This window comes from Euprymna scolopes, chromosome 14 (genome assembly GCF_053919585.1).
Source record: "Euprymna scolopes isolate OS-2025 chromosome 14, ASM5391958v1, whole genome shotgun sequence".
Classification (NCBI taxonomy): Eukaryota; Metazoa; Mollusca; class Cephalopoda; order Sepiida; family Sepiolidae; genus Euprymna; species Euprymna scolopes.
In genome coordinates this window covers 17,816,411-17,834,783 of record NC_136495.1, presented here as the reverse complement: position 1 = coordinate 17,834,783, position 18,373 = coordinate 17,816,411, and the positions used below count along the sequence as shown (strand labels likewise).

Below are 18,373 nucleotides of genomic sequence, written 5' to 3'. Positions count from 1 at the left end.
AAAATTCCTTATTCTGCAGAGTTTCAAAGAATGCTATTCTTCTCTTCAGAATAAAGAAAGATATAACCAAACTATTATAATAGCCGAGCTAAGAATTTGCTGCTTATGGCATTTAATGAAAGAGCATTTTATGATGGTTAGTCATAAATTGCAAAAAAAAAAGTGTTCATATCAGCTAAAACATGTGAAAATAGGGGGAAAAAATGGGGGAAAAAACAAACCGGGTATAGAAGGTCGAGAATGCATGAAGACTCACTCGATGGTAAATCCAAAAAGCAAAGAAATTTTTTTTAAAAAACAAATACTCAAAAATTCAATGCCAGCCAAAACGTGCAAGTGAATTGTAGAGTGAAAAGCAATCTGATTGGAAAAGAAATTCAATTTTATATTCTTTTAAGCTTCATTGAATTTCTTTTCTAATTGGATTGTTTCTTACTCTGCAATTACTTTTCCAACCATATTAGACTGAAGTTTACACTTGCTTTAATCGGGTAAACATTTCATTCCTATTGCCTTGATTGATATATATAAAATATTAACAATTATTTTTTTATACCTAAAAAGACTAGTGTTTCATAATTCTGTAATCATCAGTGTAGGAAGTGATGATTACTTCTGGTCAGGAGATTCAAGCTTAGTCATAAAGTCCCCCTTGACTCCATAACACCTTACCTCCATGTCACCAGCAATTAACACAAGACTTGGAGGAAATTAAGTGCTTATAAATGTTAAATCAGTAAGCAGTCATGGGACGATATGAGGTTTATGGAATGACTGTCATGCAAACAAAGTTTATGGAATGACTGTCATGCAAACAAAGTTTATGGAATGACTTTCATGCAAACAAAGTTTATGGAATGACTTTCATGCAAACAAAGTTTATGGAATGACTGTCATGCAAACAAAGTTTATGGAATGACTGTCATGCAAAAAAAGTTTATGGAATGACTTTCATGCAAACAAAGTTTATGGAATGACTGTCATGCAAACAAAGTTTATGGAATGACTGTCATGCAAACAAAGTTTATGGAATGACTTTCATGCAAACAAAGTTTATGGAATGACTTTCATGCAAACAAAGTTTATGGAATGACTTTCATGCAAACAAAGTTTATGGAATGACTGTCATGCAAACAAAGTTTATGGAATGACTGTCATGCAAACGAAGTTTATGGAATGACTGTCATGCAAACAAAGTTTATGGAATGACTGTCATGCAAACGAAGTTTATGGAATGACTGTCATGCAAACGAAGTTTATGGAATGACTGTCATGCAAACAAAGTTTATGGAATGACTGTCATGCAAACAAAGTTTATGGAATGACTGTCATGCAAACGAAGTTTATGGAATGACTGTCATGCAAACGAAGTTTATGGAATGACTGTCATGCAAACAAAGTTTATGGAATAACTGTCATGCAAACGAAGTTTCAAGCAATAACGAACAGATACATTGCTACTGTCATAAAATGAACAAAATTTTATTTTATTCTTTTGTTTATAGAAATTTTTCATTTTTTTTGTTTCTTGTTCTTTCTTTTAGACCGAACTGTCTTTTAACGACTTTGAAGCCAGCGATAACACCGACAATACCGACCGGCCAGTTATATCCGCCAATCGAACAATGTCAAGCTTATTCAAACTTATCGGGATTGTGCTCGGTAAGTGTAAACACACACACGCACGCACCTACACAAACAAACATTCACATATACACGCAGATACACACACACACAAACATCAATACAAACGCACACTCATCCACACATCCACGCAAACACAAACATACACATACACATAAATATGCACATCCATACATATAAACATGCATACGCACACATACACACATCTGCACACACAAACACACACAGACATATACACATACATACACACAAATACACACACATCCACACACACAAACATTCATACAAACACACACTTACCCACATATCCACGAAAGCACACACACATCCACTCAAGTACACACATCCATACATACAAAAGCACACACATCTACACACACTGTCCATATACGGCACTATATTCATTGGTGAAGACAACATTTGGGAACACGTGTGTGTGTGTGAATTAACCTAATTAAACTTAACTTAAACTAAGCTTCTCTCTTTTCACCATCAATACTCGGACTCCTGTTTTTCCATAGTCGAAATCAATGGCACTTGAAGAAGTTCCTTGCTTTGATAAACACTTAAAACTGAATTTAGGGAGAAACAGACCAAATATCAGGGTCTCATGTACAGTATGAAAAGAAACTGGAATCTTAAGGAGATATCAATCATACTAGTTATTATAGGTGTCACAGGGCTTATGAAGAAAAACCTGAAGTCCTACCTAACTAATATTCCTGGTGAACCAAGTGCAAAAGAAATCCAGACAATTGCACTTAAGGGAACAACGAGGATACTAAAAAGAGCTCTCGGTTGGTTTCAATAAAAAGCAGGGCAATGTTGACAGCTGGTTTGGCTGCCCCATACCCAGCGTTACAATCTTCAAAGGAAGAAAATTAAAAAGCAAAAAGATAAAATATGTAAGTTGCACCACCTTCTCGTGGTGCAAGTTAGGGAACGGCACACCCCAAAGTTCTATTGGAAACAGAGACTGCTAGTGAGTACCGCAATCCCATGGTCTCGACTGTGAAATCTACCATCCCACTTGTTCGTGGCCACTAGAGATGTTTCACTTCACATGTTTGAGTAACTAGGAGTATTGATGACTCTGACAGCCAAGGGCAACCGGCTAAGCAGTGTCAACTGTTTCTCCAGCTCTCAATCTATCTTATATTTTCCTTAGTTGATCCGTAGATGCTTCCATTAAACCAGAGAGACAACTCCTGTCCGCTCTAATCCAGAGGCTAGCCAACTACAACTCGTCTTCTCGACTTCCCGTTACAGACTCACTCCTAATACGGATTTCTTCTGGTTTTCGTATCTCTTATGTCAGTCAGAGTGTACATATTTGTCACGAAAGCCACTAACTAAACCTAACCACTAACAAATTCTACTCAACTAAATTCCAAACTACATTTGTATATGCTTTACTAAACCAAATTCGAAAGTAGGTTTGTATATGCTTTTCTTCTCGACTTCCCGGTATCAACTGACTTCTAATTCTGATTTTTTTCCTGGCTTACGTGTCTCTTACGTCAGCCAGAGTGAACAATCTTGTCTGTAACGCAAGCCCCGTCATTGTTTACTAAACCAAAATCCAAACTAGCTTTGTTTATACTTTTCATCTATTCATGACATTTATTCATTCGTTTTGTTTTGTCTTGTTTTGTTTTGTTTATTTTTTTTTCAAGATAATAAACTAGTTTTATCGTTTTCGAATTAACCACACAAAATATCATGTTTTTATTTCTAAATGTATTCACAATATTACTGAATGTACTTAATTACTTAACTATAGTTCTCATAAGCCTGCATAAGAGTTCATTTTCTTACGGCAACTGGCCCGATTTGTTGTTACAAAGTTAAAATGTAGTCCAACTTTAGAAAATGTTGAACAACCCTGTTCTAGACCAATTTTTATTTTTGCTCCAATCCAAAATGCCGTTTTTGGCGAAAACTATATTTCCCCTACATTAAAAATCGACCTTGTGTTTAACTCTTCCCTCGTGTTTTTATTTTATATATGTGTGTGCGTGTGTGTGTGTGTGTGTGTGTGTGTATGTATCTATATATATATATATATATATATATATATATATATATATATATATATATATATATATATATATGTGTGTGTGTATGTATATAACTTTATTCGATTGGCAAAATTTTAGAATAATTGTAAAGAAGTGAACCATAGCGGAAATTCAGTCGACGAAAACGGGGTGAGGAAAAGGAAAAAAATGGGTACATTTGTTACATGTAACTTCCTCCATTTTTTTTCCTTTTCCTCGCCCCGTTTTCGTCGACTGAATTTCCGCTATGGTTCACTTCTTTATATATATATATATATATATATATATATATATATATATATATATATATATATATATATATATATTAGTCCCCACCCCCCACCCCCCACACATATTTTCCGGGTTCGCCATGATTCACTCGAAGGGAAAAAAGTCGACTTGTCATAGGTGTTTTATCTTGCAGCTGATGTACAATAAAAAGGGTTCTGAAATTTGTCAGACGCTTATCTGCGCAAAAGACGAACATACATGCAAGACAGTCACTCCCGCCTATAAAACAACCTGTGGAAATAAAAAGGTAAGTACAAACAAACGTTTTAAGAATAAAATGTTTCTGAATTTTTAGATGAGGATTGATTATTCGTATCATTTCGATTATTCAGACTATTGCTCTCATCTTGAGTGTCATTTTCACAACGTTTCGATCGATGGAACCTCCGATCTTCTTCATGTGTATTTTACTGAACTCAGGAATCTGTTAAACTCGGGAACCTGCACAGAATTTCGAATTAAACCTTTTATTTAATCCGCAGACGCAGCATCCGACCCATGGCCTAGTGGATAAAGTATTTGGTAAAATTCAGTTGTAAGTAACGCTCTTAGGTCCAATCATCAGTCCGAGTAACACTCAAAATACAATTGCAAATTACTTAGGACCTCTACCTTGTCATGGCTGACAGAACAAAAACATACTACATTTGTGGATTAAATAAAGATTCCGTTTGAAATTCCGTGCTGATTTCCAAGTTCGACAGAAAGATTTTCGAGTTCAACAAGATACACTTGAAAAAGGTCGGAGGCTACATCGGCCGAAACATTCTAAGAATAACAATCAAGATGAGAACAATCGTCTGAATGATCCAAATAATACAAACAACTCGATTAAGTTTTAATTTGTTGTTGTATTCTGGTTGTGGAATCACAGATTTCACATTTTAATTTGAAATAATATGCTGTAAGAGTTAAATGTAGTTTTCTAAATGCAAAATATTATTTAGGTATGATTGATAGGGTTTGACCCATCCTGGTAGTAGTAGTAGTAGTAGTAGTAGTAGTAGTAGTAGTAGTAGTAGTAGTAACAGCAGCAACGGGGAGGTGGTGGCTAAATGGTTAACAGCACAGACTAACAACCTGAGTATGACAGGTTTTAATCCAGTTAATTCCACAAAATAACTTTCACGTTAGATGTTGGCAACCTTCATGTGTGTCCCTCTTGTTAGTAACAATGCAGAGAAGTGCTCTCTAAATTATTTGATATTTGTTCGACTTAAATGCTTGCTACTGATTGGATTCAATTTAGATTTAGAAACAGTCATCATGGAAGGCGAGCACTTGCTACCACCCCTACATAAAAAAAAAATCGCATTCATGCTTTCCACATAGTGAGCCAGCAAAAAGGCTAAGTTGCCTAACGAACCCCCATCATTCTGAACACTAGCAAACATATTATCAGTGAGCAAACAAAACTCGTCACAGCATTGCCATGTGGACTGAACTTCCTAAGATGACCACATAAATATGAACATAAATAAATGAAAAAAGAGTTGAATTTGTTTCAAGTATGTTTTTGTTTTTTCATCTTTATAGAAACACGTGCTAGCTTTACTTTGCTTCGAAATTGACAATAGATAATAGTATTGCATAACTTTAGTCTACCAATTTGTTTATTTAAAGGTTTGAGCATTGAGCTTCACTTTTTTGTCCTAGAATTTTATTCCCCTAAAAATCGGTCTGAACTATATAACACAACTATTTTTTTATACAGCGTGGAACGATAAAGTTGTCATCCTATAGAAAACAACACTACAGCTTTATTTTAAAACTTTTATTGAAAAAAAATCAATTCAGGTAACTTGATTATGTAGTAGAGCTGACATCTATTCAATGTAGCCGCCTTCAGCCTAAATTACCGCTTTTGAACTTGTGGGTCGGCACCGAGTCTAGCTGCCACACCCAGTCTGCCAGCGGCCACCTGATTGAACCAGGAGATCACCACACTCTTCAGCATATCCAGGTACACTTTGGTGTTGACTTTCAAGTCGACTTTGAATATTCCAGGTGGCATAATGTTGCACTCACTTGAAACCACACCAAAGATCATAAATGTGGCCGGAAACTTTGTTTTCATCACCCTGGGTATGTCCCTGTTATTTGTGACAATCCAACAATGCATTTTGAGGGTGCTGGCAATGGTCCTGTTGTCATAACTTGGATCGGTAGAGAGTATGAGTTGTACAGTGGCGCATCTCCGATCTCGCTTATTGAACATTTCTATTGAACTATCAGACGAGATAGAAGGTTCTTATCGCTCTTGGAATTTGTACACAACTAGCCAACTAGTAGATGGTCTGCAAAAAAAAAAATGAAAACTGGTTTTCATCAAATGGAAATGGAATCATGTAGTCTTTTCTAGGACGGCAATTTTATCATTCCACACTGACCGACACCTTGCACAAATTACACTCAAGTTGAGAACAAATAATACAAACAATCAGCCAAAAAATTCAGAAATGTAAAAATTTAATTTTTATAAACAAATTTTTTTATATGGTTTTCAAGGTTAAAAAACTTCTAAGACTATAAATGTATATACGCATATATAAGACTAATATATATATGTGTGTGTGTGTGTGTGTGTGTGTGTGTGTGTGTGTGTGTGTGTGTGTGTATGTGTGTGTGTGTGTGTGTGTGTGTGTGTGTGTGTGTGTGTGTGTGTGTGTGTGTATAGTGCAAAACTTTGTTGAAATTCAAAGACATACTTTTTCTTTCTTATAACTTTTGTTTATTTTCTCCTGGATTTTTTTTTCATTAAAGCTGTTTCGTTAGTGGGAAGGCAATTTTACGATTCATGTGCCCATAAAAATATCCTGTCGCCACCAACTTCTTTAGATGATTTGTTTTCATTCGATTTTAACAACAAAAAGTTGATTTTTTTACACGATAATCATGGTATTTGGAAGAAAAAAAATTTCCGAAGCCACGCTTCCACATGTCTGCCATCTTGGGTGTTATGCTAAGATAATCTGTTTTAAACCCTATTTTCGTATTTTTTATTTTTGTTTTAATTTCCCGTTTTTTCCTTATTTATTTTTTTCTAATTTTCTTATAATTTTATTTCTACATTTATGCGTGTTTATTTTAATATTCCTTTTAGTTTGGTATTCGAACTCCTATTTATTATTTAATTTCTTTACTTCAAAGGGAAGTTACTCTCATTGTATATATTTTTATTTCTAGGGTTACTTCCCTTGCACCTTTTCTTTCCTTATATTATAAGTTTAGTTTTTTCCTTACTTTATTTAATTGTTTCCTTCTTTTCGTTTTATTCATTTTTAGTTATATTCATTCAACTTTTTTTAATATGGTCTAATGCGTGAAATTAAGTATCGATTTCTGTGCAGACATCCATGGATTACGTCTTGTCGTCTGTTTAATAATTTTTCTTTTGAAAAAGATATAGTTGATAATTTTTCTTTTGGAAAAATATATACCATGAGAGTAACGTCCCCTTGAAGCAAAGAACTTAAATAATAAATAGTAGTTCGAATACCAAACAAAAAGGAATGTTAGACTGAACACACATAAATCTAGAAATAAAATTATAAGAAAATTGGAAAAAATAAAGAAGGAGAAAACGGGAAATTAAAACAAAAATCAAAAATACGAAATTATGGTTTAAAACAGAAAATTATCTTAGCATAACACCCAAGATGGCAGACATGTGGAAGCATGGCTTTGGAATCCCCCCCCCCCAATACCATGTTTATCATGCAAAAAGTCAACTTTTTGTTGTTAAAATCAAATGGAAAAATCATCTGAAGAAGTTGGTGGCGACAGAATATTTTTATGGATACAATCTAGACCCGTTAAACGAAAACGGTATACATTGAAATTAACGATATTTCAAAAATAAACATTTTTAAAATATATATATATATATATTTTCATCTTAAACAAGACACAGTGCCACTTTGATGTAGGGGGCTACTATTAGGGACATAAGTTGCAAGGATACTAGGTAGGGAGTTGAGCAGCAAGATGTCTGTTTGCATTAAATTTCTTACATCTAAGGATTCGTCAGAGCATCCACCATTAAAATACTTGTAAAACATGCAGAGGGATGCAACATTTTGTTGATGGGATAGAGGTTCAAGCTTGGATGACAATCCAGGACCTATCAGGTTGGCAACTCTCTTCTGAACCCTGACAAGGAATGAGAGACTAGTAGCAGATGCACCAGCCTAAATGTGACAACAATACTCCATACATGGGCGAATGTTGACCTTGTAGAGGTAAAGGATACTTTCAGGCATAAGTAACTTTTCAGCACGTTAGAGCCCACCTTCTTCATAGCAGGCTTGGCAATGCTCTCAATCTGTTCCAACTCATGTTCCCTGTGAACGTTAAGCTGAGGCGTTTGGACGAAGTACTTTCAGGTAACGTATCTTTAGCCATAACTATTTGCGGTGGAGAAGGTTTCTTGTAATTTTTTTTTTTATTACATTTTCACCCCAAACAAGGCACATTGCCACTTTGGTGTAGGGGGCTACTATCAGGGACATAAGCGTCAGGGGTACTGTGTAGGGAGTTGGGCAGCAAGATTTTGGTTCACGTTACACTTGAATTTCTGCATGTCAGTACAGTTGGATAAGCAGGGACCCGGAATGGAATTCCAAAGTCTAGCTGTTCTGGGGAAGAAACTACTGGAGTAGAAGGCTCTCTTACATCTAGGGATCTCTACTGTGAAGGGGTGGGATTTAGCTGCTTGTCGAGTTTTTCGGGGGTATTTATATCGAGGGGGTACAAGTGCTTGCAGTTCGTCAGAGCATTCAACATTAAAGTACTTGTAGAACAGGCAGAAGGATGCAACATTTCATCGATGGAACAAGTTTAGATGACAGTTCAGGACCTATCAGATTGGTGACTCTCTTTTGAACCTTGTCTAGCAGCGAGAGACTAGTGGCAGATGCACCAGCCCAAATATGACAACAATACTCCATACATGGGCCTTATAGAGGTATAGGATACTTTCGGACGTTAGTAGCTTTCTAGCATAGTAGAGAGAACCTACCTTCTTTGCAGCGGTCCTGGCAATACTCTCAATGTAATTGTTCCAACTCATGTTTCCTGTGAATGTTAGGCCGAGGAGTCTAAAAGATGTACTTTCAGATAAAGAGTCATTGGCCATTGCTATTGGTGGTAGAGAAGGTTTCTTTTAATTATTGAAGGAAACAAGTTTAGTCTCGTAAACATTGAATGTGGCCATCCATTTTTGTCCCCATTCCACTACAGATCGGAGGTCATCCTCTAGTGTTTCTGCCATTTCTTTAGATATGTGTTCATTTGTTTTCCTGTCGTGTCTGTTATAGAGTGTGATGTCATCAGCATATATACCCATCTCACAAATAATTTTGTCAGGAAGGTCATTTATGTATATTAGGAATAACATAGGTCCAAGAATAGACCCTTGAGGCACTCCCACATTTATATCATATTGTTTAGATGTACGACCGTCGAGGACAATCTGGATTTTTCTCTTATCTAAGAAGGATTTAATTATGTTATGTATTCTTCCGGTGATACCATATGATCTGATTTTCTTGAGAAGACCTCCATGCCATACCCTGTCAAAAGCTTAAGATATATCTAGAGCTACCGCTCGACCCTCCCCCGCTTTGTCCACTGAATTGTATATACGTTCTGAGATTACAGTTAGGATGTCTGCCGTGGAACGGGCTTGCCTAAATCCATATTGTTGGTCAGTCAGAAGTTTAGCATCTGTAAGGTGATGGACTACAGCTTGGTTAATTATGGTCTCAAAAGTGGGAGGAGGCTAATGGGGCGATAATTTACTGGGTCAGTTCTTTCGCCAGAATTCTTGAAAACTGGTACCACAGAAGCAGTTTTCCAGCAGGCAGAAAAGCAAGATTCATTAAGGCATTTGTTGTAAAGTTTGGAGAGAACTGGAGCTAATTATTAAAGGAAATGATTTTATTCTTGGCAGCATTGAATGTTACCATCCATTTTTGGCCAATTCCATTACAGATTGGAGGTTTTTCTCTAGGGTTTCTGCTATTGCCTTGGATATGTGTCCATTCGTTTTCCTTTCATGCCTGCTATAGAGAGTAGTGTCGTCAGCAAATATGCCCATCTCAGAGACTATTTTATCAAGGAGGTCATTTATGAATATATGTATGTGTGTATGCTTTTCTACATACCATTTAAAATATATGGTTATTTATAATTTTTTGTTTTATTTTATTTTTACAGTGGTGTATATTTGGAGAATGTGTTTATGACGTCAATGCACCTGCAGCTAATGGTAGGACTTCTTTAAATATTTTACTCACTTAGAAATCACACCATCATCGAAACATTGAAAATAATTTATTCTAGCGTACAACAATCCACTCGTTGGTCGCTTACACCTAATTTTAGTCATCACTAACAATCAAGTAAGGCTTGTCTGACATGCTTAATTTTGCTTTAGTAATATGTTTATCAATGCTTATATAGTTTTGTTCATGGGTGAAAATCGCATTTGTCACGTAAAAATAAGTATCTCCTACTATGGATTAAAAAAAACGAGCGAATGATAGATTAATTACAAGTAAGAATCGATTTTATCCTAAATTGCAGTTTCATCGTTATATGTAATATTGAAGATTAATTTAAAAACAGGGGAGGTAATGCAATCTGTCATTGTTTATTCAGTTCATGTTCGTTTTATTTCAATAAATTTTTGTTACTTTGCTACCTCGAATTGTTCAGTATTTATTTGTTTCAAATCTAAAAGAAATGTTTAAATAGTTTACTTTATTTCGGCAGCTTTCATTTTTACTTGATTAAATGACAAACGTACTTATCTCCCCTACTTAATGGGTACTTCCATTTTTATCAATGGTGGACGAATAAAAAACGATAAAACTAATTTTAATTTTTAATAAAAAAAAAAGCTTTAGTCAATATTCTACTTTTCTACTTTTGCGATTCCGATACAATTACCGATTCTGTACTAAATTCCGAATTCTGCTACAATTACCGATTCCGATTCTAATTCTTTATAAATCCTTAAATATTTGACCATAGAGTTGTAATTTTTCTCCAATTAACGTAAATAAATGTTAAATGTGCAGATATTTTTACAAACGTAAAAATACACTTGTAGGCGGGGAGTCTGTAGATTTTATTTTTACTGGCTGTTTAAAATCAATAAATATTTATTATTTCAACATTATTACCAACAGTGGAAGATTTTGTTTTTAACGAAATCACATAACAAAAGACAATTAAAAGAATAGTTTTTGGCATCGGAAAATGGGCATAAATTTTCCCGATTCCAATACCCTCAAAAGTTCCAATTTTTCTGATTCCCGATTCTGATTAATCGTCCCAACATTAGTTTTAACCTTGTGTAATACATAGAAGTTCATAATCATGTTGTGCTGCTTGCTCCTGTATGTGCCTTTTCTGTAGTCCTTCCAGACTAAGGAAACTGACAATTTCTCTGACTCACTCTCTCAATTTGAACTATCAAGGAAAGTCATTTCACCGTTAATTTGTTTTCATTTGTGTCGATCCTTTACACTTCTGCATTGCATTGTCCTCTATATTATATGGTTTATACAACAAAATTATATACTAGTAGGTTTATTTGTTGGATTGTGGGATGTATATAACGAGTGTATATTACATGCGTTCGTGCACATCTAGTCTATATAAATATATGTGTGTATGAAACTGATGCTCATGTCCTGTAATGGTTGTAAATGTGTGTGTGTGTGTGTGTGTGTGTGTGTGTGTGTGTGTGTGTGTGTGTGTGTGCGTGTGCGCGTATTTACACATATTTAAACAGAGTTCACATAACATGGACAAGGTAACAGTCATTAGTTCGGGACAGGTTAAACAAACATGTCACATAAGCACACAATGGCCGTTTGATAACGGACTACTAACCTTAGATTGTGGCTCCTTTTGTATCTTGGACACTGCAAGAAAACATTTCACTGTGAAGTAGTAACAACAATTTTTTTTTATTATTTTTCCTCGTTTATTCTTATTTTCACGGTTAGGTGTTTCCCTCAAGAATTTACAACGCTTTCTCTCTCTTTAGTCCTTACATCGTCACTTAGTAGCCCAGTCGAATACTTCCACAACTGGTAAAGTCAGCATTCTCTCGTATACAGCTCCCACGTTCTCTCTGACTTTTTTTACTTGTATCGCTAGTCTATATATCAAAACCTACTCTTTCTTTGTTACCTGGTCAATTCTGTTGTTTATTGTTTATAAAAATTGAATTTCTAAATCTATTTTATTACATAAAATATCACTGCAATATTTTATTCATAAACATTCCTTAATCTAAGTTAAAATTCCTCCATTAGATTTTTCACATAAGTATTTTAGCTAAAACTTCCTTTCTTTCAAAACATTCTCTCTGCATATCTTTTTCTACACAACAGTTAACAAATCAATAATAATAATCGTTCAGATTTTTGACATTGCCCACCACAACATAACACAGATATTATGCCGTGATCATAGCCAAATGGCCCAACATAACATATTCACCCAATATTTAAACTTAACTTCAAATCTAATGTTAATAAATATGTATCCTAAACCATCCTTATACGTAATCAAATTTTGTTCTCTCCAGAGGGCCACCCCTGATTGAACAAAAAATAAAAATAGTTCCAGTTTACAAGGTTTTTCTCCTCCTCTGGCCAGAGACAGAACAGATACTACATTTTTACCATTCAATAATATGTCACAAAAACCAAAAATTTTCTCTGTCATCATTTACACTGAATTGTTTGCCATGTTCACTCTGTTCCTATATGTCTTTTTCCTATCTTAGAGAACTGCCTCTTTGGAGATGACAACAATCTGAAATATATCATCGAGTATCCAGATGGCAGCTCCTATAAGCCGAAAAACTGTTCAGACATTTTAATCCATATACCCCAATTCTGCACAAATTCCATGCAGAGAACGTCCTGCTGCAAAACCTGCTCTAAAGAAAACGGTAAGTTGAAATGGCAGTTGAAAAGTCTGCTATGTGTTTGACTTTAAAATTATTTACAGAGTGAAACGATAAAAGGGTCGCCCTAAAGAAAACATTACAGCTTTATTTTAAAACTTTTGTTGAAAAAAATCAATTCAGGTAATTTGATTACATAATAGAGCTGATATCTATTCAATGTAGCCGCCTTCAGCCTCAATCACCACCTTGATCCAGGTCGGAACTCAGAGCATGCCTTTTTCACAAGCGCCGGTGGGAGCTCAGTGAATACTCAGCAGATGCGGCGATCAGGCGGGCGGGGGCTTTGGTGTTGTGGGAGGTCATGTTGGTGATGTTCTCGACATATGATCAAACAAAGTAGTCCAGTGGGTTCAGGTCGGGGGAGGAGGGAGCCAGTAAGGGAAGGATACAAAGTCATAGCACTTCTTCTGAAGCCACGCCTGGGTCTCTTTGAACTTGTGGGCTGGCGCCATGTCCTGCTGCCACACCTAAGGTCTGCCAGTGGCCATCCAATTACACCAGGGGATCACCACACTCTTCAGCACATCCAAAAGTATTGATTTAAAGAATTTTTATTGATGATGTTGGTGGACATTATCCCCTGTCGACGATGAGGGATTGAGGTGCATTACTGGGCTATAGATTATTATTTGTTTGTTTTTTAATCATCATTAATGTTCAGATATTTTGGGCATGTCTGGTCGCTTCAAAACTTCCATGCGAATGTCCCCCTTTTTTCTTTCTCTCCCCCAGCTGACATCACATCCGTTTTCAGTACCCAGCAGAGTTGAAATGATATTTGAATGCAGCTGCTGACTCGATGACCTGTGTACACATCGACAGCGGCTCATAATCTGGCCAGTCCATTGTTTTGGTGATCATCGTCTTTATCTTTCTTCAATAAAATCTTTTTAATATGATTTATTTACATAAATAAATGTGAAAAGAAAGATTTTTTGTATCTTGCCTTTTCTAACCGTAAGAGAAGAATAGGAACAGCAACTTCCACATTTGGACATCTGAAAGAAAAGATATGCCACAGTGAGAACGCCACACTTGCTGCTGCTGCTGCTGCTGTCTTTGATAATTTACGAGAAATATGTAGTTTCGGGGGGGGGTATTTTTTATTGACATTTCATCCCAAACAATGCACAGGACCACTTATTCGTGAGAGGCTACTATTTGTGACCAGATTTGCAGGGATACTATTTATGGAGTTGGACAGCGAGATGTCTGTTCACATTAAACTTAAACTTCTGCATGTCAGTACAGTCAGGGAAACAAGAGCCCGGGAGAGAATTCCAAAGTGCAGCAGCCCAAAGGAAAAAGCTATTCAAGCAAAAGGCTTTATGGCATCTAGGAATCTCTACAGTGTAGGGGTGGGATTTTGCTGCAAGTCGGGTTTGTCGGATATATTATCATCTAGGGGTACTAATGCTCAAAGTTCGTCAAAGCACTTGCTATTGAAATACTTGTAAAGCAGACACTTGGCGATGGAATAGAAGTTGGATTTTAGTTGATAGTTCAGGACCTATTAGGTTGGCGACTCTTTTTTGAACCCTGTCCAGAAGCAAGAGACTAGTGGCAGATGTGCCAGCCCAGATATGGCAACAATACTCCATGCCTGAGCGAACTGTGAATACCCATAGGTGTGATTAGCCTTTTGGCATGGTAGAGAGAGCCCACCTTCTTCACAGCAGCCCTAGCAATGACTTCAACGTATTTGTTCCAATTCATGTTGTCTGTGAATGTTAACCCTAGGAGCGTGAAGGAAGTATTTTCAGGCAGTGTATCATTAACCATGGCAATCAATGGTTGAGAAGGTTTCTTGTCATTATTAAAGGGAATAAGCTTAGTCCTGGCAGCAGTGACCGTTACTAACCAGCTTTGATCCCATTCAACTACAGACTGAAGTTTTAGCAATTTCCTTAGCTATATGTTCATTTGTTTTACCCTCGTGTCTTTCATAGAGCGTGACGTCATCAGCAAACATCTCCATCTCCGCTAAAGTTGTATCAAGGAGGTCATTTATGAATATCAGGAATAATAAAAGTTCACTAATTTGCAAGAAATATGTAGTTAAAGTGAATTCAAGTAAAATCAAAATCATTTCTTCCTTCTGATGATAATATCAACAATAGACAATGAAACGGTTAAAAAAAAAAATGAATATTTTGTTTCTTGGTTCTGTGGTTCCAAATTCTTCATTTGACTGTAGCAAAAGAATAGGAATAGTAATTTCTGCCTTTTGATGAGTAAAAGAAAAGATATGCAACACGAAACTCATATCAACGTCTTTGAAGTTAAGACTTTATCATGCATCGATGCATCGATAGTTCCCATTGCTGTGTATGCAAGCGAAACATGGATTATATTGGCAGAGCATGAAAAGAATCTCAACTCCTTTGAAATGAAATCTTCAAGAACTATCCTTGGAATAGGTTTGTGTGATTGGCTAAAAATGTAGATATCAGAAAGTGATCGATCAACCCAACTCCCCTCACACACACCTTTAAAAAGTAAGATGGCGGCCACTGATTGTTTCGTTCATAACGATGAAATGCTTACATTTTATATCAAATATTTAACCTTTTTAATGTGAATAGGATTACAAATGAGTAGGCAAAGGAAAACAGATTGATTTTGACTAATTTCCAAATAATTTATGATGATAATAGTAACGTCATCCAATAGTTACTTTTTAGATGATTCTGTATTAATTCATCCGTGATTTCTACAAAGTTACTCAGGTGTGTCTGGCAGACAATGGGAAGAACCGGAAACGGCCGAGCAAACCTTATTAAAAAAAAAAAAAAAAAATTGTCACAACCTCCCCTCCCTATGTTAAGAATAACAACGACCACTGAAATTAATCTATATATTAATACGATAGCATGTGTGTTCTTTTGTGTGTCACGCTTACATCCGGGTCGTTTAATTATTATGTTCTTCTATTTCTTGTCAAAAATAATTTTACCAAGAATTTTTCATAAGCTTTGGTTTCGGTTTCGATTATAGCTGATAGCACTTAAATCATCTGTTTTTTTTATAAATAATTTTATCAAGAATTCTTCATAAGTTTTGGTTTTTGGTTTCAATTATGACTGAAGGAATTCAAGTTATATATATAATATATACACATTTATTTATTTTTTTTCATAAGTTTTTATTTCGGTTTCGATTCAAGCTAATGCACCCAAGTTATATGGATATGTTTTTTTTATTTTTGAAATCGCAACTTTATAACATATAAAAATCGATAGAACATTAACATTATAATAGTATACATGAAATCTGCAAGAATTAAAATATCATATTTAAGTGTACTTTACAACCGGGCTTTTCTGGGCGTCTCTGCTAGCATAGAGAAATACTTTTGCAGTTTTAACAAAAGCTCTAGTATCTGTTCTTCAGATGCTGCACTTCTATTTCTTGTTCTCTTTCGGTGGAGGAGAAATCCTTCACGACTGAGACAATTTTTATTTTTGTACCTTTTCTCCACGTTAAAAAACGACCCTGGTGTCTAACTCTGTCCCGTGGGGAGGCATAGTAAATAGGTACAATCATATCAGAGCGTCTTCATTTACACTGAACATCTACAGAATGCCAACATCAATATATTACATATGAATGAGTCGCCTGTGGAATTTTCACAAGTCTTGCTAGTTTAAATTAATTCATTAAGAAATACATTGGAAAAAAAAATGTCTTAATATTCGGATAACTATTTGTCGACCGTTTCAGGTTCTCCCCGTCACACCTTAATATCTTTGTGGAAATCGTGGGTTGATAAATGCTTTTTATACGCATTGTTTCTTTTGTATCTTTTTTTTTTTTTTTTTTTTTAATTCAGAGAGTGAAATGAACTTCCCACCATCCTCATCAACGCCATTGACCTCTTGGCTTTCATTTTATCTGCCATCCAATGGCCTTTCTGCTGCTGGATATTTAAGAAGTCAATGCGTCCCAGTTCTCGGCACAGTTATCTACCTTTTCCAACTGAAGAACTACTTTGTGAGGTGACTAATCTGAGCCAAACGCAACTCAATTCTGACAAATGTATCCTCGTTTAAATTCATTGCATCCTAGTCGATATCCACAACGTTTGATGCCGTTTGCCGAAGAACAAATGAAACCGAAGCCTTCTCAAAAGATTACCAATATTTTCAATCCTTTTCGGTAAAACAACAAAAAAAAGCAAATAATTTCAAGATAATCTTGCAGTATCGTTAACAACTGGGAAATCGAAAAAAGAAATACAATAACTTTCACCAAACGTATCAAATTTTTAATTTTCTACCGACCTGTATTTTTTTACGTTTTGAAACGTTTCTCAAGTGTGTCTTTTTGGCGGTACTTATGCATTTATTGGGCCGTACTGAAATAATAACGTTATTATTTAGAAAGCCATTCTTAGCAGGGGAAGGGAAGGGTGTTTTGTAACTAATTTGCACTTTCACCTAACAATAATAAAAGATATGTAATAAAAAAAAAAGATATCGTAAAACTTTAATTTAACTTGAAAATACTATTTAAAAATAGTGCGGTTCAACAAGTGCACAAGCACCTTTTTGTTTGTTCTGTTTTTTTTGTTTTTTTTTTCTCTAATTTTTTATCGTAAAGTTGATTTATTGAAAGCACAAAAAACAATCAAATATGACGTCGATTTTGGGGGGATAGTTTGGATATCTTTAGGCTGAAAGGATTATAAAAAAAAAAAAAGATTGGAGGAATGTGAACCTTAATTTACGTTTTTATTTAGTTTTTATTTGGAGGGGGGGCACTATATTTTACGGAATGACTGAATAACCAACATTAGTCATTTAGATTCTCGTGTGAAGAGAGCTTTCAGTAAAATCTAATTTTGAAATTAAAAAAAAAAATTTAAGTTTCAGAATGTTAAAAGTATACGGGTCGATAGAAAATTAAGTTTTATTGCGTTTGGTAAACGTTATTTGTTGAATATTTTGTTTTTGTTTTTAGTGTTTTGTTTTTTTGTTTTTTTTTTTTGCATTTCTTAGTTGTTAACTATATTTCAAGATTGCCATAATTTGTTTAAAAATGTTCATGCATGTGATTTGATATAACATATTTTTTCATAAGTTGAAAATGGACGAAATGACGTCAAAATTCAATTTAACAAGCTTCGAGAATTCTGCAAAGTAAATAACCAAAGAATTTTAACGAGAATATTTTTACAAGAAAAACGGGTTCAATTATACTTTAGTGTCACAACGTGTATATATATATATATATATATATATATATATATATATATATATATATATAAAATGATAAAAGTCTATATTCCAAATTTCAAGATGTCTATCTTACCATTTATTTTTTAAGTATGTTAAAATGTTCAATAATAAACAGTAAGATGAACAACATTTTAAAAACATAA

At 35.0% G+C, this 18,373-nt stretch overlaps 1 protein-coding gene across 2 annotated transcripts in view; it reads left to right on the top strand.

Annotated features, from left to right (window-relative positions):
- Positions 1 to 17,852, top strand: part of LOC145292881 (A disintegrin and metalloproteinase with thrombospondin motifs 16-like) — a 91,924-nt gene extending 74,072 nt beyond the window's left edge. Inside the window, exons 12-16 of one of the 2 annotated variants that reach the window (XM_080139002.1) lie at positions 1,545 to 1,662; positions 4,129 to 4,242; positions 10,215 to 10,266; positions 12,805 to 12,972; positions 16,823 to 17,852. In XM_080139002.1, coding sequence (XP_079995128.1) covers positions 1,545 to 1,662; positions 4,129 to 4,242; positions 10,215 to 10,266; positions 12,805 to 12,972; positions 16,823 to 16,992 — 622 coding nt within the window. In that variant the 3' untranslated portion in view covers positions 16,993 to 17,852. Of the gene's footprint in view, positions 1 to 1,544; positions 1,663 to 4,128; positions 4,243 to 10,214; positions 10,267 to 12,804; positions 12,973 to 13,722; positions 13,920 to 16,822 lie in introns of those variants that run through there. The other variant, XM_080139003.1, reaches the window with a different exon arrangement.
- The last annotated feature ends 521 nt before the right edge of the window (positions 17,853 to 18,373 follow it).